Source organism: Sphaeramia orbicularis, chromosome 10 (assembly GCF_902148855.1).
Source record: "Sphaeramia orbicularis chromosome 10, fSphaOr1.1, whole genome shotgun sequence".
Taxonomy (NCBI): domain Eukaryota; kingdom Metazoa; phylum Chordata; class Actinopteri; order Kurtiformes; family Apogonidae; genus Sphaeramia; species Sphaeramia orbicularis.
The window spans coordinates 37,836,599-37,860,070 of NC_043966.1; the positions used below are offsets into that span (position 1 = coordinate 37,836,599).

Below are 23,472 nucleotides of genomic sequence, written 5' to 3' on the forward strand. Positions count from 1 at the left end.
TGTCAGAGTCCATTTGCAGTGTGCAGCCTGAGCAGCAGCTCCTTCACGTCTTAATGCCTCTTCCTACAAGCCTTGTGTTGTGTCAGCTCAGATCCTGAGGTGAATTATATTCAGTCATGAAGAGTGAATATGTAATAAATAAGATGAGACTAACAAACATTTTTCATGTGCAGTACAATCCTGAAAATGTGATTATGTGTCAGATGTTCTGTGGTCTGTCACTATGAGCTTGAAAAACGCAATTATTTAAAAGTCAGACAGGACTGCTGTTTTTATTAAATGCATTTTATCATATAGAGAGAATTATTAATGATAATGAGATGGGACATTAGTTATTGCTGCTTGCATCAGCGATGTTTATGGGGCTGTGGTGATGTGGCTGATTATCACATAAACTGGCATACTGTATCTGATTGATGCGTGACCACAGACAAATTGTCAGGAAAGGCATAAATTATGCCAATAAAATTATAAGATGGTGATCACTTGGAGGAACCTGCATTCATTACGCTGACGTCCCCTCCCCCTTATCACGGGCTCTTAATGATAAATGATAAATCACCAGGGCGCGGGGATATTTTTAGAAGGGGTGGGAGATGAATGAGGTTATGATTGTGGCCTCTGTGGTCAGTGTAGTGAGCGGGGGGCTGGCTGTGCCCCTCCCCCGACTGTAGGTGATGACTGATGCCGCTTGTCTCGCGCTGGAGTGCTGATCGGTATTAATACAGGACCGCCTCTCAGCCTCACAGCCGATCCGCCTGGTCCCACTTTACCGGAAGGCAGCTCGGCAGCTGCGAACAGCCTGCGCACAGCCTCTCTCTTGTTTGCTTTGAGAATCTATTGGCCTGAGAGTCGGTCGGTTTAGGGAAGAGGCGAACACCGACAGGTGTTGACTAGCGGGGAGAAATCGCGGTGCAGACTGATGACGATGATGATGGTGAGGATGATGCATCTCTTCCCGTGCCTTTATGAATTACAAGACGTAGTGTGAAGAGGCGTAGGGGCATCTCTTTTTTCATTTCTTGCCTAACTGTAATGGTGGATTTCTTGGTCGCTTTGAGGCTCCGTGTCTAGACGGGAGAGCTGAATTCCGCCGCCTGTGAGAGCGCATCTCAGCATCGGCCCGCAGCGCTGCGCCATGGCCTTGGATGTCCAGACTTGCGCGGTGTTTACGGTGATCGCGGTTCTGGTGCTTGTGAACGTGCTGTTGATGTTCATCCTCGGTACTCGTTAATGGATCTGCGCTTGGGGCCCGGTTCGCAGCGCACCGCACTTTCGCACAGGAGAGGAGAGAAAGGCAGTGCGCGTTGGTCGAGAGCGGGGACACCCGGCGCTCCATCACGGCTACGCGTTGAAATGAATGACGTTGGTACAACATAATGTATTTCTGTTACCCCCTCCCCAATCCTTCGTTATGTCTTGTGTCCTCTCACCGTTTGTGATAGCTAGTGTTGTCTGGTGGTGGTCGTAGCTGTGCGGGTACAGATCTGTAATGCTCTTACCTTTTCTGTGGTGGCTGGAAATTCATACCCCCCCCTCCCGCATATAAACATGTCCCCCCTACGTCGGTCTCCCTCTCTCCTCCATGTTGTATTTTGTGGACTATGCGCATGGATTATTGTAATACTATAATAATTCGGTTTTCATATTTCAAATGAGACTGGTGCTTTTTGAACAACAGAGTGCTTCTGCGTCAGGATATGTTCTTCTATTGTGAGGCACTGTAGCCACATCTACAACATGGCAGCTAATGGCTGAGCATTGAGCTGTCCACTGAAGCAAATGTGAGATTTGTCTAAAAAAAAAAGGTAGCGGTGCAAGTGAGGGGTTTGTGCTGCAGATGATAGACTCTAAGGGATCGCTGTAATCTCAGCTGAGCAGTAACCAATAGCTAACAGGGCTAGGCCTAATAAAGGAGGGCCTCCATCACTTCAGGTTTCCCCCATTTTAGATGCAGCTTAACTCAACTCCCATTTCATAGCCCACAATGTTCACATTTCTGCCCTTTGGAACATTTCAGTAGAGCACCTGTGTATCTGAAACCCACACTTTATTACACCTGGTCAATAAATAGAGTCTAATAAAGAATGTATCAGCATGTGAGCATATTTCTTTCAAATGAAATGTCTTTCAAGTGAAAAGGCATGTTAGATTAGAAAAGAAGCCTATTTCCGTTTCCTTTTTCATATACTGTGGCGTAATCTAATAAAGGATTGGAGGCAGGTGTCATGAATGTTGAATGAATGTCAGAAATAGATATGCTAAAAGCCTATCCCAGAGCTGTCCATGATGGTCCTATTAATAGGGATAGTGGGATAGCAAGGTTTTTTAAGATTGTGTATATACTCTCTCACACTAAGGGCTAAGTGCTGTGTGCTTTTTGTGTGTCTAGGTAAGTGGTAAATGTTGTACTGTAGGTGTAGAAAGAACTGTTTGGCAGCCATGCATTATGAGCACAGATACTAACTCACATGCCTTGGCATGTGGGCTGGTGTTTTTATCAAAAGTCGTGTAATGCATAGCAGGGATCCCCACAGGACTATAAACATAGCATCGTAGTGTTGTATACAGCAGTGGTTATGACTCTCTTGGCAGGGATAACACAGTGTTAACTTACAGATATGTGTTCACATGTGAGTAGACCGTGCACATATGTAAGTCGTAAGGTAGTCTGGCTGGATTTTATCTCTGGCTCCCCTGTGAATCTGAGTCCCACACACCTCTCAAATGTTCACACATCTGTAATCCCTCCAGGGCAGGTGCCTTCTAATAGAGTTCTGTTAAATGCTGTGCAGTCGAAAGTGTGCGGATGGTGTGTGAGAGAGACATCAGTGTGTGTGTGAGGATATGTGTATATTTCTCACCGGTTTTAGGCAGAGCATCTTTGATTGGCTCCCAGACTCAGGGTATAAGTGTATTACATAACAGGGTTGGCAGACACAGGGAGGACGGACCGTGAGACTCACTCGGTGCGTCGGAAAGAGAAGCCTCTTTCTGGAATACGGCACCTTGTTACTCGCCATCTCAGGCACAGCTCTTGCAGAGGACCATCACCTCGACCACTTCCAAAGGGATTTAATTATCATGATTGTATGAGCCGGACTTCTCCATGCATACACTTTCTGAACACTTACATGCCACAAACATGGTAAGGCTGGCTAAAGGTGTGTGTATGTGTGTGTTTGCTCAAGGATGCTGTAGGTGCTTTGGTGCAGCTGTGCTATGGCTAGAGATAGAGAGGATGTTGGAATGCAGTAGGGCTGCCAGTGCAGTGAATGCTGATGTGGTGTGCTGCAAAGATGATATAAGCAAGTGAATCGGCTTTCACTTTTTCCACATTTCCTTGTCAGTCTCTATTCCTGTGCTTGAACATGAAACAGAGAGCAGTTCCGTGTATAGCCATACAAAGGGATGGTTTCCTCTGCATTCATTTGCATTGACCCAAATACAGGTTTTGCGGTGTAAAGACGGCTGTTTCGCCTCTGATCTCTGATGTTATAGATGCAGTGTAACAATAATTATGACATAGGTCATCCCTGCTAGTAGACACACTGGTAATGATAAGTGTTGTAGTAACACTTGTGTGTTTGTGTGTTTACTGTATGCCTTTTGATCAAGCTAGGTACAAGGCTGTATTATGGCAGGGATAGGAAAGATTGATTATGTAAGGGTTTTAATTTATTCAGACATGTAGAGGGAAAAAGGATGCAATGTATTGAGAGGGCAGTGCTGATCTCATTAGGAAGATGGAGGGATGAGGGGAAGGAGAGATCCGAGCACAGGGAGGAACATTGGCTGTGAATGGATCTCTATCTCCCTCTCCCTTTCTCTCTCTCTCCCCGTCGCTCCTTTCTGTATCTTGGTTATATTACAGCAGATTGATGGGGACAAGAGAGATTGCGCTTGGAGTGAAAGGGGCTGGAAATGGAGTGGTGCTGGAGACAGGGGTGGATTAGGGCAAGCAGACATTACAGTAAGAGAGTGAGAAGCAAGACTGACCTCAGTGCTCAGGCTCATCTGTTCTATGGATGCTGTTTCAGGCAGAGGTCCTGATGTCAGATGGCGACTGTCATGTTGAACTGCTTTGTGGTTTTGTAGTTATTCTCATAGGCATCCATCTGTATAATAACTGATTTAAGTCCAATTCCCTTTCCTGAAATAAGAATAATTTTATAACCTTTTTGAGCACTATTCTTTGGTCCTGTTTCCATGGCAGCATGACACATGTTTTTGCGGTAATCCTCCTCTCTTTCTGTAGTGGAGAGCTTTGAGATATAGGGTAGAGATATTGTTACCTGACTCCCATCCCAATGTGATACCTGATTGAATCAAATGACTCAATGACATGCCTGATCTAAAATCTGCGAGTAAAAGCCCACATTGTACTTTGTATATTTACACACACACACACAACTTATGTTACTGCATTCAGTTATCAGAACAGTTTGTGATGTAAATATTTAATGACAGAAATATGTAGTAGTTATTCGTTATGCACAGCCAGGTTATGTGTCCTCTTACACAGATGCACACAAACTAAGCCTAGTTTTGGAAATATTCTGGTGCATCCTAAAGTGTCCTTGCCTCATCCTATCATCTTGTCAATACGGGTGAAGCATCCTCATCTGTCACTATGACGACGGCTGCACTGTTCCCTTGCAGGCATGGACGTCCCTCCCTATGTTCACTCTTCTGCCCTGATTGGCTTATATCCCCTGTAGCTGCCTCAGTAAGCCACGCTTGCGTACAGGTTGAAGGGTCAGTGTAGCTTCAGTGTAGAGAGCTTAGGTCCTCATGGGGCTTGGATGAATATAAACAGACAGGCACAAAATAGATGTCCTAACACACCGCATCACTGGAAATCTAAAACGGTGACACGGAATAATTCTTTTTTATTCTCTAGGAGGTAAAGCAAGTGTACATGAAAAACAAGCTATCCCATTTGATAAAAAAAAACACACACACACACTGCACCTTGAGACTATTAAACCACAGCACAAGCAAAGAACTAATTTTGTGTCCATCCATGTGACATCCCCGTCTCCAGCATTTTGATAAGCCTCTACCTAGAGCCTAAGCAGCTCCTGTCAGGCTTGGTTAGAGCTGCTTGCTCTGCCCACAGCCCCAGGGATTGGATGCATGGTTAGCTCTGGACTGGAGAATGCTGATGAACACTACTTTTGGAGAGAACAATAGGAACAAACAGTTGGAGCTGTGCCATGGATGCACACACAGGTTCAGGGGTGTACAAACGCATGCAAAATTCAAAGTATGTGGGCAGGTGTATTTGTGTGTGCACATATATGCCAATCTTAAGGCGGTATAGGTGACGGATAACAACACTGTGTGGTAGATGGATGATGTCATGCTCGAGTCTTTTTCTTTTGTCCATAACGAGAGCAACCTTTAGCCCTTCCTATGCCCCTAAAGAATACTGATCACCTGACAGGAACGCGTTCCCAAGTCCTTACAGACAACATCTCGTGTATGTACATAATGTAATTCTATGCTCAGATTTGTGGCCACATTTATACAATTTGAACATTTATTTTCAGTGTCGCATCATGTCTACATTATTTATTCATGATGCTAAAATCAATAGAAAAGATTTGATGAGTCATCCTTCCATGTTTGTCAAAGACTGTGCAGCAGATAAACTAACAAGCCCTGGTGACAGCATGAAGGAAGAGAGATTATCCCTTCACATTTGTTTGCTCCTCAGCATTTATATTACATTAACACATGTAATTATTCTAATGTCATAATGGGCCAATTACCGTCCCGGTGTGGAGACTGGTGCTCTGCTTCTGAACGCTCTGTTGTTTCTCCACTAATGGCTCTGCCTTATTTGTGTTGTTGTATTTTGTTGTGTTGTGCTGTGGTCTGTGTTAGCTATTGTGTTATTCTATTTGCAATCCCTAAGACGCCAGTGGGCCCTGGCTTCGAGGGTGTGTATTTGGATCCATTAGTAATCCGAGTGGGTTTAACACTGAGGCCAAAATGAGGCTGAGTACTGTATTACAATCACTTCCAAATTTGATTCATATGCTTAAGCATCTCATAATGAGAATGTAGCGTAAGATATTGCTTTTCTCTCCTTCATTTTCTCCAGTTGATAAGTGGAGGTTCAATCGTCAACGCTGAGGCAGTATGGGACCATGTGACCATGGCGGACCGGGAGTTGGCGTTTAAGGCCGGTGACGTCATCAAGGTGCTGGACGCCTCCAACAAGGACTGGTGGTGGGGCCAGATTGATGAGGAGGAAGGATGGTTCCCTGCCAGCTTTGTACGGGTGAGTTAGCTCTAGCCATGGCGAACCAATAACCATAGACACAACACACACCCACACACATGCACAAATGGAAGCATATGAACATATTGTTTGCACTAGAGGTGGGAATTTTCACTGGCTTCATGATTTGATATGTCACCCAAATGCACAATGGTGCTTGATGCGGCTTGATGTACTGCATCTTCTTTTTCCTGTATCAGTGCACCTTGCTACTTTTTAACCGATTAATACAAGCCTTTGTGTAAATCTGAACTCCCATTTTATTTAGAAGCTACTTTAAAATATCTGACAGCAAAATACTTAGATCTTTTCACTACACCCACCTCAGTACACAGACATTATGAAAACCGCATAAATCAGTCTGCTGTGCATTACAAGAACAGGTGTGGATGTCCCTGGCCCTAATGATTAGGCCTGTTACGATTATTTCATAATCATCTTATTGCAATTATTTGAACTAACCACAATATTCTGCTTCTCCATTCACCTGTATGAAACAGCTGGATAAAACAGACTCTTTTGTAAGACTTCATCTCATTGCACCACCTTCCTCTCAAGGAGCTACTGTTGGTGCCTGTTGTTATCAACAATTTCTATGAATATTTCAGTAATAGGCTTTCTGTTGTTAAGTTATTTATTTCATATCTTTCCTGTGTAATTTAGTTTATAAAACCCAGAGGCAAACAGTGATGAAATTTTTATTCATGTGTTCTAGTCTTCAATGCCAACTCATACGTCTTCATTCTTCATTAATATACTAATGGCATAAAATCAGAAAAATATAGTTAAATCGTTAGTTGCAATGTTTTCTACGAAAATTAATCAGCAACTATAAAATAAACATAAAAAGACAAATTGTTTATTGCAATTGTTTGTATGACAGTTACTCATCCAGTGCAATGTCATTATTCTAACAGCGCTATTCACAATTTGCTTCGATTATGATGTCTGCGTTGTGATGCATCTTTAAATCAATACTTTTCCACACCTCTACTACGCATGCAAGCTGATGAAGACACATAGAGGAAGATGCACTGGCACAAGTCCCACGTGTCCTACACACACAAAAACACGTGCATAGGCCGTACACCCAGAAACACTGATATGTTAATACCATACTAGCCCAGCTGAATAATGATTTATTTTACTAATACAGAACACTCGGGAGATCAGAAAACAGCTAGCTAAGTTCCTTTATCTGGTGTTCAGGGACAAAAAAACAAAGATGCTGATGAACCCTTTTTTCACTTTGGCGTCACCTTCAGCTTATACCCTTGAAATGTACTTAAATTTACCCTCGCATTACACATCGTTTTATATAATCTCACTTACATCTGAGCTCAGTTAAGCCCCACACAATGTTTACTCCAAAGTCTAATGCAGCTAAGTGTATGTTTTTTCATGCCTCTTTCACTTAACACTGGAAGTCTTATCAGAGACAGATTTAGCATCTTTGTTGTAGGTGGAGGCTTCCCACAGCAGAGCACTCTCCTCATGGTCATTCCCACCTGTCCACCCTTCCATATTCACTCCTGAGAGGGCAGGGCAGACAGGCTGACTGACTGTCGAAACAAAAAGTGTCTTTCTGTTCTGTCATTCTCTTTCTCTAAGGTGGAACCCCACCCTCCTCAGCCCCAAACAAAACAGGTTTTCTATATCAACCCCATAGCAACTCCACGGTTCCAAAACACCACGTCAAAGGTGCGTTTTTTCCCAGCCTCATCTTACCCATCCAGCCTGCCCGCCCACCCGCCCGCTCCAGTCTGTCCACGCAACGTATCCTCGACATTACCAAACATTAACGTTCCCATAACGTTCTCGCATCATCTTTTACGGGATTAATAGAGAGGCAGAACTGATGAGTCAAAAGTAAAGAAAACCTTTAATGTCTTCTCCAAGGCCTTCACTCAAATTATTCAAAGACATTTTGGAATAATTATTCCTAATAACATTTATTATGGCTACTTGTATTTGAAATACTCCTTTTTTGTTCAGCACTCTATTTACTATTGACTCTGACAATTTTTCAGTCTTAATGCTGCGCTACTAGTTCTTGTCTGCAGTCAGTGCTCTACCACCTGTCACTCTGCTTGTCTGTGGCGCTGCATTTCTCATCTTGTGTTTGGCATTCTACCCGTCGGTTCTTTGATGTTCTCCTGGCAAACTGTGTGTCATCAGGTGTTGGCTGCTGGACATCTGAAACCACGCTCACTTGGCCCTTTCTATGAGCTAGAGTGGAATAGACTATGTATATGGACTTGTGGTGTGTATGTTTGTTTGCGTGTTTTGGTGAGTGCATGCAAGCGTGAGGAAGTCATAGGGTCGTGTGCATGATTATGTACAGAAGGAAGAATTTTTTGAGTCACACACAGGGCCAGAGTTGGCCACAGTATCCTCTAGGCAACAGCCTTCGAAAGAATCTTTTTTTAATTACTCTGGAGTTCTTGGCAGTACGTCCTTCACCTTTCTGACATGCTGGACCAAAAGTCTTACTCAAAGTCCAAGCTACCAGAGACATTCCAAATCAAGCTCTGTATGTGTGTGTGTGTGTGTGTGGTGCGTGTAGATGTCAAACATTGTCGTGGTTCAACTATCTAACCCTATCTGTGAACTAATATAAATTTCTGTTGGTTGTTTTAGAATCAAGTGCTTTAGTTTAACCAAACACACTTCTTATTGCAGTGTATGTGTGTGTGGCTCTGTGTGTGTGTGAATGTGTCTGTCCTCAGCTGTGGGTGAACCAGGAGGATGGGGGAGCGGAGCCAGCTGAGGGGACCAGCGAGGTTCAGAACGGGCACCTGGACCCAACCAATGACTGCCTGTGTCTGGGCTCGCCCCTCCAGAACCGGGACCAGATGAGAGCCAACGTCATCAATGAGATCATGAGCACAGAGAGACACTACATCAAACACCTCAAGGACATCTGTGAGGTATTTAACACGTGCACACCGCTACAAATCCACATGTACACACATTGCTGTTTCTGAGCATACCTGAATACAAAAAAAATTAAATACAGTAGACAGACAGACAGCTCTAAACACTCCTACGTTCACACATTTGTACAAGGCATATTTTTTGCTCTTGTTTCCAGAAAAATAATTTGCTTTTTTGTTAGATACAAAACCACAATATGTCAGCTGTACACTTGAGTGGCAGCAGTCACACTTGGAGAGATCTACTCCAGATTAAATTTGTCATTACATTATGAATCACGCTGCAAAGTGATAAGCCCGAATTCACACTTAATGAAATTAAACAAAAGTCTCGTCATTGATTATATTTTTACCACAGTGAGCCTTTATACAGGGTGTCCATAAAGTCTCTTTACATATTAACACATTTATTAACAAAGCCTATGAATAGACAAATTTGTGGAAATTATTACAGAATGAAAAGTAGATACTGAAGGTTTTTTTTCTTTCATTTAATCCACCTCTGTATGGACACAATACAGATTAGTTGTACAAAGCACATCCAGACGGTACTGGATTTGTTTCCATGTTGGCTGTATCATCGCCTCATTAATGGTATCAGTGACATCAGTGATCTTTTCCTTCAGGTCGTTGATGTCCCGTATCTTTGTTTGATACACGATATTTTTAACATAACCCCATAGAAAGAAATCCAGGGCAGTAATATCTGATGAACGAGGTGTCCAGGGAATTGGACCATCCCTTCCAATTCACTGGTTTGGAAATGTTTGATTTAGGAACTAGAGCTTCACAATATATCATTTGAGCATCGTCATCGCGGTGTACATGGGGGCAATAGTCACATCGCAGCCCCTGCAATGTTGGAGGCAAATGAACTCAAGTGTTCTCATCTAATTTCAAGGGTACCAGACACACACTGCACGCAGCGATCCACCAGTCACATTCATTCTTAATCAGTTTGCCGAAGCAGACCATGCCCCTGCACATGTTGCTTGTAACAACGCAGCGTTTCCGCTGGTAAGGTTTTGCCATTGCCCAGCACCACGTCCTGCCCCCTCAAATGAAAGTTTGTGAAGCTTCAGGAGGTAGGGAAAAGATAAATTAGCAATAAGTTTAACTTTCACTTTGGCGGCGGAATGGAACGGACCGCACCGCTCCATACCCCAAAGTATTATAAGTTGAACGAAAACCAGTTAACCCCCCTGACCTACCAGCTGAAACATACACATGTACCCCCCCCCATGTAACCATTTACGCTGGCACCACACAGCTATTATATTCTCCTGAGTATTGTTTTCATATCGCAATATATATCGCAGGGATAAAAAAAAAAATCACAATGTAAGTTTTTTCCAATATCATGCAGCCCTATTAGGAACCCACCAATATGCAGTCCCTAATGTGGTGGTGCACCATCTACCTGGAAAATGATGGTTGGTTGAAGGTCATCCAGATGTGGCAGCACATATTTAGTCAAAAGGTCAAGGTCAACATTTGCAGTAATTGATCTGTCATTGAAGAAAAATTAACCAGTGGTTCGACTGCACATGATCCCACAATGTGATTAAAAACTTTGAAAACCACTGAGCACATAGAACAAATCTAATGAACATATCTCATCAATTGCTTTTGTAATACATTTTTTAAATTGTAAAGAGGCTTTGTGGACACACTGTATATATACCTAACATAAACATGACACCTACAATCTAAATCTAATCTAATATACAATCCAGATATATTTAAACTTGCTTTAAATTATGTGAAATATGTTTTTTCCCTCGCCTTTCTGGATGTTCAAATCAAATCCAATTTTATTTGTATAGTGCCAAATCATAACAAAAGTTATCTCATGACACTTTACATATAGAGTTGGTCAAAACCAGACTCTAAGCCAATTTACAGAAACCCAACAGAATCCTCCAGGAGCAAACACTTGTGACTGGTGACAGAGGAAGGAAGAACTTCCCTTTAACAGGCAGAAACCTGGAGCAGACCCAGACTCCTGGAGGATGGTCGTCTTCCTTGACCAGTTGGGGTTAAAGAGAGAGAGTAAAGGAGGAGAAAAGAGAGAGCGATAGAGATAGAGAGGGATTGGGGGAGAGGGGGAGAAGGGGGGGGGCACATATGGATGCAGTTGATGCCCAGATAACTGAACTAGAACATCTATGGAACAATATAATAAACACTATCATAACTATATGGATAAGTGAGTGATGACGATGAAGGCAGGAGAGAGGCAGGACCACAGCAGCAGGTCCAGAGATGATCCTGAGAAAACCTGTGATGATCCTAGGAAAACCTGTGAGGCGATAAAGCACAAAAACTCCAGGGAAGAAGTCAAGTCAGTAACATGAATTCACTGGGGCGTAAATAGAAGAGAAAATTAGGAGAGAAAAGGTCAGGGAGAAAGAGGTCCAGAGAGGAGGTCATAAAGGAGGAGGAGCAGAGAAGAGCTCAGTGTATCCAGATGAGTCTCCCAGCAGTCTAAGCCTATAGCAGCATAACTAAGAGCAGCCTGAGCACCCTAACTATAAGATTCATCTAAAAGGAACGTTTTTAACTTACTCTTAACAGCTCTTAAACAACATGGATGTCGCTATCATATCTTTATTATGGGTCTGGTTGATCATGGGACAGTGTAGTTGTGTATTTGTATCAATGTACAAATACAAGGATATTCATGCTATAAATTTTACGCCTAATACTCTACATTTTTTAGTGTTTAGTTGAGACTTAATGCGTGAAACGGGGAAAAAATACTTTGCAGCACATTGATGTATTGTAGGGAAGATTTTCACTGCAAATTTTTCTTTATCTAATCATCTCCACTTAATCCTCCGTGTACCTTATCAGGGCAAAGCATCATTTTTAAGCCGGTGCACTAAAGCATACATTCCACCTCCTCACCTCTGCATTTCACGCCTGTGAGAGAACCTGGCATCTTCCAGGTTACTGTGAACATGTACAGGCAAGAAGTATACAAGAGTTAATGGGTATTTTCTTTATCCTAATAGATTATAAACACTGTTGTGCCTGCTGGTAAGAGTACAAGCTTTAAAGATTTAGAAAAGCTAATTGAAGGAAAAATTGCTTGGGAATTCTTGCACACATGGAGTCAAAGTGCAAAGAAAGTGTGTCTGCTGTATTTCTCCCTAGTTTTTGATGGAATACAGTGACTGAATGGTCTGTGCTGTTGTATTAGACTGCCATCACCTCATAAAATATGTAAACCTTCATTGAATTAATTCTTGCTCAGTCAATGATTTTAATAAAAAATCTAAATCAGTGAGCCAGTTGTTCAGACAATTACATTAAGTTATTGCTGTAATGGCAACAAAAAGGCTTAGCATGTGTTTTTGTACTTGCAAATAATTGCTATCACAAAGACAACACATAGAATTCTGGCTGGTGGAGTGTGAAATAGCAAAAACCTACCTCTTACAGCAAATCTTTTCCCAAAGTGCCAAAGCTTCAGGGCATTTAATTAGCCACAAGAATTGGACTGACAAATTGGGGCCACAGTTTGACCTATGCAGAATAGTTTTTGACTTGACAAAAGCGTCTAGAGTCACAGTTCATTTTGATTCACTTGAGTTTATATTTGAGGTGTGACTTAACATGTTTACTTCAAAGAAATGTCAAAAGAAGTGGTGACAAGTAGCAGTGTAATGATGCTAATGAACGATTTCAACCCATTGTCAAGAGTTTAACGTAGCTGCTAACGCATGTTGTCACAGGGCTACTTGCGCCAGTGCAGGAAGCGTGTGGACATGTTCAATGATGATCAGCTGAAGGTCATCTTTGGGAACATCGAGGACATCTACCGCTTCCAGATGGGGTTTGTTAGAGACTTGGAGAAACAGTACAACACAGAGGAACCTCATCTCTCTGAAATTGGACCATGCTTTTTAGAACACGTAAGTTTACACAGTCTTTTTTAACCCATAAAGACCTAGTGTTACTTTTTTGGCAGTTACAAAAATGAATTTGTCTCTCTAACCTTTCTTGAATGATTTATCACCATTTATTATGATATTATTCTCTGCATTTTGCAGTTTTTAAATCAAAATCAGGCATTTTCCTATATTTAATTCACTGATCATGTAGATTTTCATTAAAGCTCAGATTAAAGTTGAGGGTTATTATATCAGATAAAGAGAAAACTGAAGAAAAAATGACTTTATCAGCAAATATATCATTAACTGAACATAGAATAAGCATCTCCACCCACAGTCATTTATCAAACTCCATGGGTTTTACTGATGAATCAGTGTTGTAGAAGATGATGGTTTTTCCACATTCGCTACGGAGCCTCTAAACATCCAGATGGGTCATATCTGATGACCATGGAAAGATGACAAACTGCATAATTGCATTTTACACCAATTATTTACATGTATTGATAGGATTAGTGGATCAACAGGTATTAAACATTTTAGATCAGTAGATGATTTTGGTTTCCAATGGCTGTTTGGGTCTTTATGGGTTAAAGTTAAAAAATATAGCACAAATCAATCAACTCACACTCACTGTTCATCCAAGAGCAGCTTTAATTGCTAGGATTTTTCTCAGGCAGGTTATCTCAAGAACAGAACTCCATTATCTCATTATCTTGAGATAACGTTTAAGATGTAAAGACAATTACAGCGTTTGTGGTAGTACATCAAAATGAAGTTTGATCTTGAGAAAAGTAATGGCATTTTTATGGCCGCTTTCTAATCAGATTCCCACCTTTCTCCATGCTGAAACATGATACTTTGCTCATTTTCCTATCTGATCATTTCCCTCTATATTCCTTGTTTCTGCAGCAAGATGGTTTCTGGATCTATTCAGAATACTGTAACAATCACTTGGATGCTTGTATGGAGCTGAGCAAACTGATGCGGGATGGCAGGTACCAGCACTTTTTTGAGGCATGTCGCCTCCTCCAGCAGATGATTGACATCGCCATAGACGGCTTCTTGCTCACCCCTGTCCAGAAAATCTGCAAATATCCACTCCAGTTGGCTGAACTGCTCAAATACACAGCACAGGAGCACAGGTACTATCCTTCTGCCGTCGGAATCACATCTAATAAGCTGATTGTGTTGCTGTCTGATGGCGTTAATTCATTTCTAAAAAAGAATACATCACTGGCACATCATTGTGTTCCAGATGCATTGTTTTGCGATACAGCTGTTGCAGGTGTTGGGCTTATTCTACTGAAGCAGTGTTTATCCATGCATAAGCAGAAACAAATGTTTTTGTTGCCAGTTTTCTGCGAAAGCTTTAGAGAAAAATATTACATCCAAGAATCTCACTTGTGTTGAAATTTATGCTCCAGAACAGAAATCCATCATCAAGTCAAATCCTTTTTCAGCTCAGTGGATAAAAATGGTCATAGAATCATCGTATAGAGTGTTGGTCATAAATAGATTGCCGATTAAATATGAATTTGGGCCTCCACCAGCACACACACACAGTGCATGCACAGCTTAGAAGCAGAGTACACAATATAAACATTTGCAGATGATATCGCATGCACAGACACATACTCAAGCTTCCAGATGTGCAAACTCATGCGTGCAAGCCCACAGAAACATGGTGTAAGTGATTCAGCGCGTCTCAGCCAGCTCCAGGTCATTCACAAACCACGCGCTCTCAGCCAGAGAGGGACAGGTGCCAGCTCTGCCAGCAAGGCCTGCCAGATCACAGTGTTTGACTGTTAGAGGAGCTGCAGAGAATCTGCCAGATAGAGGACTGCTCGCTGTCACACACACATATTATCTTCCAAAGTGAGGATTGGATCCATGGCACATCTAAGCCAGCAGGATGAATCCAGCTCAGTAAGCGTGGAGGCAGTCAGAGTTAACTGTGGATACAAAAAGTGGCTGATTAGAATTAAACAGCAGTTTGTTATATTGTGTTTCGGAGGATTTACTGCTGTTCCTCCAGTTTATAACCCCTGTCCTTTAATAGGTCTACTCTGTATCTTTCACTTCTCCACTGCTGTATACCTATATTAAAGGGTGGCTCGTCTCCAAGAGCTGTAACTTTACCTTTTAAACACACAAGTAATTACTTGTACAATATGTCCATCCGTAGTGACTATCGATATGTGGCAGCAGCTCTGGCAGTAATGCGGAACGTCACTCAGCAGATCAACGAGAGGAAGAGGAGGCTGGAGAATATTGACAAGATAGCCCAGTGGCAAGCCTCTGTTCTGGACTGGGAGGTATGTGTGCACTGGGTCAAGGTCTAACTCTACTCTCTACTATTGTTTCCAAAATGAAAAATTCAAGGTGCTACATACTCTTATACAAATACTAGTGTAATGATTGATCATATATTGAATCATCTGCAAAAACAGAGAATACAGTTTATATTCTCTGCAGCCTTGGGTCTTGAGGGGCAAGAAGACAAATAAGGCCTTTCAGTTATTTTTTTACTTGAGTGATTATGATTACAAGTGTTTGTCCAGAGTCAGAGCTACTCTGCCTGAAAATCAGTAGGCTGACAACAATGTTTGTGTCCTCAAGTCTGTTCAGAATAGTGAAAAGAAACTAAGCATACAGACTAAAAGGTTATGGTTAAGTTCAACTCAATTTATTGTCCCTGTAGGAAAAGTCAGCCTCTGTATTTTAGCCATCCTAATGGAGAGCTGAAATCCAGGATCTTTCTTTTTGTTCCCCATGGGACTCTGTTTCAGGGTACTTTCACACAGTGTACCCGAGTCCGTCTCCGAATACGTTTGACCCCAAAGTCCACATAATTTTACCCATGTGAATGCAAACATTCTGTGCTCAAGTACCATATCCGAGTCCAGCTGAGAAGGTAGTCCTGGGTACGGACTGCGTGGACTCCAGCACGGTATGTTGCAGTGTGAAAGCGACCTGTGCCCGAGACCGGAAGTGACCTAATCACCACTCCAATAATGGAAATGACAGCGCAGCACAGGCTTGCCTTACCAACAGAACCACTGGGCGATATATCAGGGGCAACAAAGGTCACTCTTTTTCACTTTGCCTCAAACAGGCTAACAGATATAAAAGTATTGCCGCAGTTGTAAGCAAATGAACAGAATAGTCGTTCGGTTGATGACGTAAGGGTTCATCTTCTTCTGACTTCCGCGTTTGTTGGATAGCAACAGAATTCCTTCCACACCGCCACCTACTGTTTTGGCCCTGTAACACCCACTTGTACTCGGGCACGAGCCGCGGTATGTGCTTGTGAACGCAACATCTGTGGGAAAGGTGTGAATATAACCAAGTATGGTACGGACTTGGGTACACAGTGTGAAAACACCCTCAGATTAGAATTGTATAACTGTCAGTTGCAAGACACAAGTAATTTTTTTGATCCTGTGTAAATTATGCCATCATTTACACGCATGATGTTTGACAATGTTAAAGATAATTTTACAGATCAAGAAAGTCATAGTTTGTGGTAAAACTGTGAAAGTACGTAAAGACTCAAAGTTGCAGAAGTGATGTAATCATAACAGGTTCTCTCCACGATCTGTTGCTGAAAATGTCTCACCAGCTTCAACATGCTCTCATAGATTAAGATCAAATGCGCCAAGGCTGTGGCCATTTTGGTGTTTGGGATGTATGTCACATACAACAAGAGATGAAATACTTGGTTCCTTTTAACACAAATGTAGATGTTTTTTTACTTTCTTTACCATAAATCATGACTTTCTTGGCTGGTAAGTTTATCTTTTAATTGACAAACATACTGTAAATTGTGGTTATAAATTATAAGTAGTAATAGACTCAGTAAATTTCAACCCGTATTTTCTCCTGTTCACTGGTCCTGGTATTAAATATAGAGCTCAAACTCAGTTCAAAAGTACATTGTACACACTTTTTGTGATGTTACAAATGAAGCTGCTGAGTTGCAAGATTTAGACTTGTGACAATTAAGTATTATTTTCATTATCATATTAATTGTTTCTGATCAGAAAAGTGTCCAACTCCACTGTTGTTTCCGTGCATTTTTACTCAAAGTTTAACTAACTTTACTTTGTAAAAACATTTGATTTAGTGCCTATAAATTTCCTAAGTGAATTCCTTAAATATTTGGCTTTTTGATTGATTTAAATTGAGCTTTCAGACTTGTCTGGAAGAACAGACTGTAGCTGACACCAAGGAGCACCTTCCTACAAGTTTACTTTGTGATAGTATTCCAATTATTACCAGTATATTCTCTTAAAAATCCTTAAAGTATCAGTGAAATGTTTGCCGAAAAAAAAGAAAAGCAGACATGAGCCTTTTTAGAGTAGATATAAGACTCAATTAGATGACACACTGTCTAATGTACATCACCTTTTTCAACTTCTTTTAATGACATAAAGCTTTTTAGATTTTGGCAGTTGCCTGTATTGCATAGTTGCGATCAAGAGTATTTTTCATTTGTTAATTGTGTCTTTGCGTCTAGGGGGATGATATTTTGGACCGAAGCTCGGAGCTCATCTACACCGGGGAGTTGTCATGGATCTATCAGCCGTATGGACGCAGCCAGCAGCGAGTCTTCTTCCTCTTTGATCACCAGCTGGTCCTCTGTAAGAAGGTAAGCGCTTTGAAGGCTTTGTTCCAGGGGAAAAAACAAGCTGATAAGCTAAAACTGCAGCCCATGTTCACAAAGTTGTGTATCACACGGCTCGTGACGGAGATGCTTGAGGACAAAGTGACGTCTTCTGCCTTACTCAAGAACTGCAAATACATTACATAACACAGCATGAGACACACAACCAACCCTTCAGTGAAGATCCGTTAAAATACTCAGCACCTTTCACAAAATGGAGCGGCGGTGGTTTGGGCTGCGACGCTCCAACGCTGCGCTCTCCTGTCAGAACAATATTCACGCTTGGTTACGTTTGACAGTACATGTACACGAAGACACAAACACAGATGCAGACAAACACACTGTATCATCACATATACACACACTGATTTCACCCTTACATAGACAAGCACGCACAGAAAAAGGACACAGTGTATAGAAACACCGTCATTCTTTGTACTTTCTGTGAACATCTTCGGCGTCTCAAAATAACTTCAGGATGTCTGCAGATTACCATGCGTGTTAGCTGTTCTGGTCCACTAAACAAAAACAGCTTCAAGACACACTGAATTATAGATTTTAGACTCTGCGCTACACTTCCTTCTCCAGGATACTCAGGACATGTGTAATGGCCGCCCTGAGGGTGCGTTAGTAACACGTTGCATGTGGTCTTCTATCTTTTTTCCTCCTTCCTATCTGTTTCTTATCAGCACACAGATGCTGATTAGTTTCTGCACGCTCATTAGGGCTTTTTCTTTTCTACTTTTTTACCTTCTTTGACCTTATAGTGTGACTGGATGCTGTTTTGTCCCATGGTAATAGAATGAAGATGTTTTGTAGGACTCTTATATCCAACAAGGCAAGTTTAGTTTAAGGAATGACCCATTATTGACCATGCACGATTATCTAATCAGATATTCAGAGTGTTTAGGTTATGGATGTCTGTGTGCTTTTCATGTGGTATTCGATAAATCATGTGTAAAATAGTGGAGAGAGGAATATTAATAACCCATTAATATTGGTATATCCTGAGTTAAGATCCAAAGCATCTACATTGAATTTTAGTGTTTTTAAATATACAAGGGCTGAATCAAACTCAAAAAAACATAGGGTGATTATTTTGCCAGATTTTGACACAAGTGTGACTTTTACACTTAATGTTTTTTTTTTAAATTGTGGCTTAAAAATACACATTTACAATCTTTTACTAAATGAGAACTATTTTAGATCCACACACAGAACAGTTTACAGTGACAATAATTCTATTCTATTCTGTTCTGTTCTATTCTATTCTATTAGTACTATTAGTACATGTATAATGAGGCTTACTCTCTTTGTTTTCCTTTAGATGTATATTTGTCAGTCAGTTTTTGTTAATGTATGTGCCAGATTCTCTACATTTTCCATCTCAACTTTTAAACAAGAAAGAAGCATAGTCCAGCAGTACCTTTATACATCTGTTTTCCAAGTTTTTTGAGACATTTTCATTATATTTCATGCATAAGTTTTTTCACACCTGACTGGACGCTATACTTACATAGTATGGTCTTTCTTAGGTCTCTCATAATACTAAGCCTCATTACGGAGACGCCCTACATTTATAGTATTTATGACCTCTATGTAGGCTGATTCCTCATTAAATGTGGGGCCTCTTATTTTCATGCACATTTTGAATTATTGTGTATTAGGACCTTGTTTCCTAAAAACGTGCTTCTTGTACATTATGTAAATACTCAGTAATTTATTTTCTAAACCATTCCCTCTCCAGATTATGTAAATACCTGTAAGACAATTGGGGATTTAGAGTGTTTGAGATTGCTTCTCTGTATGTTTCTCTAGAAGTCTGAAGAGAAGCAGTGGTGCTCAAAATGTTACTGCTGAAATAAACTCTAATATGGGAGCTATACAGGTGTGTAGATTACTGTTACACTGATTATGCAGCACCCAGCAAGATTATTCATTCACTATTTTGATTTGAGCCTTACAAACCCTTACACCCTTACACCAGTATTGCTAGAGTATTGGAATTATTAAAAATGTGATAACCAGTGTTGGGCAGTAGCGTCGCTACTTGTAGCGAAGCTAATAACTTACTACAATTTTCATTAGCTTGGCAGTAACGTCACTATTTCCTGAATCAAGTAACGTTTCAGTAGCTTAACTCTTTTAATGATCAAATAGTGTGGTAATGACCACAGAAACTATTTTTATATACAGTGGAGAAGCAGTTTGTAGTCTAGAAAAATTCAATTTTATAATGCACAATACAAGCACTCAAGATTGTTCGGAACGGGGGTACACACTGTCTGCACGGGACTCTCACTATAAACCAGGCGTTTCACCCGGAGTGGGCATGGTTTACTGGAACGTCGTCGTGCACATTCTTGGAAGCGCTGTGCCCGCGCTTATGGATGGCGTAGCAGAATCCGTGCAGTGGTGGAGCTTTTCCCCACTTCCTTACTGATGTTCCCCTACCTCCTGCCGCGTCGTTGCTGTCAGTACCAGTGAGCAGACAGTGGATACAGGATGGAGTGGACCAGGTGTGTCATGTGGGGCTGAGTTTCCATGGAGGAGTTGGAAATAAGACCTGCACCGAACACCCGGTATCACCCTGGAGCACCTGTCAGATGACGGCGTTCACTTCAGTGCAGAGGGAAACGGTGTTCTGCTGAACATCGGATGGTTGTTGGCTGAGGTGTGTGGACGTTGATCAGCACAAAGGCTCTTTTCAGAGCTGCCAAACCCACAGTAAAGAGAACTACAGCTGGTTCCCCTCGGCTTCTGTGGTTAATGGCTGTGACACAAGCACCAAAGTAACCAGTTTGTCAGTGGTGAAGTGGTCCCTTGAGAAATGGGTACACCCTCAATTTTTGCATTTTGTTTAATCTTCATCCTACCAACATATTTCGTATCCTAATCCTACCAACCGTGAAGTACTGCCACCCCTTGTTTCTAGAAAACCATAAAAGAAATTGGTCATATGACCAAGAGCCATCCATTTTACTCATCCTACAAAGAAGAGACACATGGCATGAGAGAGGTCAGCACATTTTAGCTCAAAAAACAGTTTTTTGCCTTTCAAAGTAAAATTTCATAAGTCACCACTTATGATTATTTTCAACATATTATTTTATAGTAATTGTATTGTATTGGATAGCACTCGTGCCTCACAGCAAGAAGGTGCTGGGTTCAATTCCAACACCATTCGATGTGTGTAGTTTGCATGTTCTCCCTGTGTCTGCGTGGGTTCTCTCCGGGTACTCCGGCTTCCTCCCACCATCCAAAGACATGCACTGATAGGTTAATGGGTTAATCTAAACTGTCCATAGGTGTGAATGTGAGTGTGATTGGTTGTTCGTTTCCATATGTCAGCCCTGTGATGAAATGGAGACATGTCCGGGGTGAACCCTGCCTTCACCCATAGGTAGCTGGGACAGGTTCCGGCGACCCCCGTTACCCTTGTGAGGATAAAGCGGGTTCAGATAATGAATGAATGTATATTGTACGCTTACATTTTATCACTAAAACTATATGACATTCTTAATTTTAGACCAAAACCCATCATGCCGTGCACTTATAAACAGAAGACATACAGGGCTGCAGCATTGACAAGTGGGATGTTTAGTAGGCCGGATCTAGACCAATCACTTACAGCCTTTGTGTTCACAAGACATTATTATAGCCCTTTTTGAAAAAATATGGACCCCCATAATGTATGCTATTTGCTTGATTATGCATTAAATTATGCGATCACATAATGGTGTTTTTCTGGAGGGAATTTTTTTAAGCATGTCTCCAACATGGCTTTAACATTCATGGCTTTCACAAGTGTTAAAAATAACTGCTTACTGCGTCACAGAAGTTAGGTAGAACAAGCCATTTCAAGGCTATTAGAGCCTTTACGTTCATAGATCATTATTATCACTGCAGGAAAAACCATTTCCAAATTCCATTTCATACTGGTAATATATGAATGGAGTTTAAAATACTATGTAGCCATGAGTGCGCTTGATTATACATTGAATTATCGCACAGCCACATTTTTCTGAAGGGGACCGAGTTTTATTCAGTTATTAAGTGGCCTCTTATATGTTACGTATGACAGACAGCGTTTTGTGTATGTCAACGGTCATCTATTGCCAAAGCCTTTTTGCCTGAAATGTACCAAGTTCCATATATTGTGTGTTTTAAGTTTTTTGTGTTTTCCCAAAAACTAGAAAATATGACTTATGTCAATAGTTTAATAGGGGGACGATATTTAAATGAATTTTAAATGAGTGATTTTTGTATTGAATTTGTCTTGCTTTTATATAGCATTACAGTTTATAAGATTAAAATGTTCTGTTGTACTTCAGTAATCACTGGCACAATTTACCCCAATGTATTCTCCGCAAAGACACAACTTAAAGTAGCTTTACATGTAGTGAGCGACTTCTGTGGCGTTTGTGTAACTTAGCTTGCTACATTTGACTGGGTGGTAGCTTCTGTGTAGTGAAGCTTCTTTCATGGCAGAGTAACTGGTAGCTTAGCTCACTACATTTTCCAAGTAGCTTGCCCAACACTGGTGATAACCCAGCAAATATTCACAGCTTCTCCAATAATATTTGTGGTACTCCACCTCCAGAAACACATGCTGTTATTTATGTGCACTATTGTTGTCTTAAACACTCTGGGCTGCTAGTATTGTACTGAAAGGGGACGTATGAATAGGACAAGAAACAGAAGCAGTTAAATAGAATAAAACAACAAACCGCTCTCGACTGGTAAACTTGAGTCAGTCCAGAGTTGAATCAACGCTTCTCAGACACAAACTGTCAGTGAAAATAAATATCATAAGCTTTTCAAAGATAGGATTTCTTTGTGTTTTCCTTCTCTGTTGTAGATTGTGCTGGTTTACTTCAGTGGAAACGCTGCCGTAGATACTAATATACTTCCCACCTTTCTTTTTTGTGTGTGTGATTTGATATGAAGTGATAAGTGGAGTTGCAGAGAAATTTGACGTCATGCAATGTGTGTAGACGGTGTTTATATGTTTGGGCAGCAGATGGAAAGGGTTGCCTGAGACAGACTTTGAGGATACCAAGGAAAAATTGTTAGTCAACACCAAGGTTTATCTCACACATAGTTAACCTATAAAGACCCAGTACTACGTTTGTGGTTGTTCCCAATATAATTTTTCTCTGTGTTTAACCTTTCCTAAATGATTCACTATTTATTATAATATTGTCCTGTATTTTGTGTTTTTCAGTGAAAATCATGTATTTCTGTATATTTAATTCACTGATCATGTAGATGTTCATTAAAGATCAGAGTAAATTCAAAGGTTATTATCTCAAAATAGAGAAAACTGAAGAAAAAGTGACTTTTTTAGAAAAATATATCATTAAAGGAGTGATATTTTGCTTTTTTTTTGAATGGATTTGCATTTTAAAATCTTCTCTTTTTACCTCCGCCAGGAGGTATTGTGATCACTTTGCTCTGTGTGTTTGCGTGCGTGTTTGTTTGTTAGCAAGATAACTCAAAAAGTTATGGACAGAGATTTTCATGAAATTTTCAGGAAATGTTGATACTGGCACAAGGAAGAAATGATTAAATTTTGGTGATGATCGAGGGGGGGGGTTTGTCTTGGCGGAGGTCTGCGCTCTCCGAGTGCTTTTCTTGTTGAAAACTGTAAATGCTATGCTTGAGTCTGAATTC

At 41.0% G+C, this 23,472-nt stretch overlaps 1 protein-coding gene across 6 annotated transcripts in view; it reads left to right on the forward strand.

The window, feature by feature from the left end:
- Positions 1 to 23,472, forward strand: part of arhgef9a (Cdc42 guanine nucleotide exchange factor (GEF) 9a) — a 57,893-nt gene that overhangs the window by 24,590 nt on the left and 9,831 nt on the right. For 4 of the 6 annotated variants that reach the window (XM_030145353.1, XM_030145354.1, XM_030145358.1 and 1 more), the window contains 7 exons: positions 6,113 to 6,292; positions 7,904 to 7,993; positions 9,022 to 9,222; positions 12,969 to 13,148; positions 14,040 to 14,272; positions 15,316 to 15,445; positions 17,650 to 17,781. In XM_030145353.1, the coding sequence (XP_030001213.1) occupies positions 6,113 to 6,292; positions 7,904 to 7,993; positions 9,022 to 9,222; positions 12,969 to 13,148; positions 14,040 to 14,272; positions 15,316 to 15,445; positions 17,650 to 17,781 (1,146 nt within the window). Of the gene's footprint in view, positions 1 to 1,254; positions 1,370 to 6,112; positions 6,293 to 7,903; positions 7,994 to 9,021; positions 9,223 to 12,968; positions 13,149 to 14,039; positions 14,273 to 15,315; positions 15,446 to 17,649; positions 17,782 to 23,472 lie in introns of those variants that run through there. The other 2 variants (XM_030145359.1, XM_030145356.1) reach the window with 2 other exon arrangements.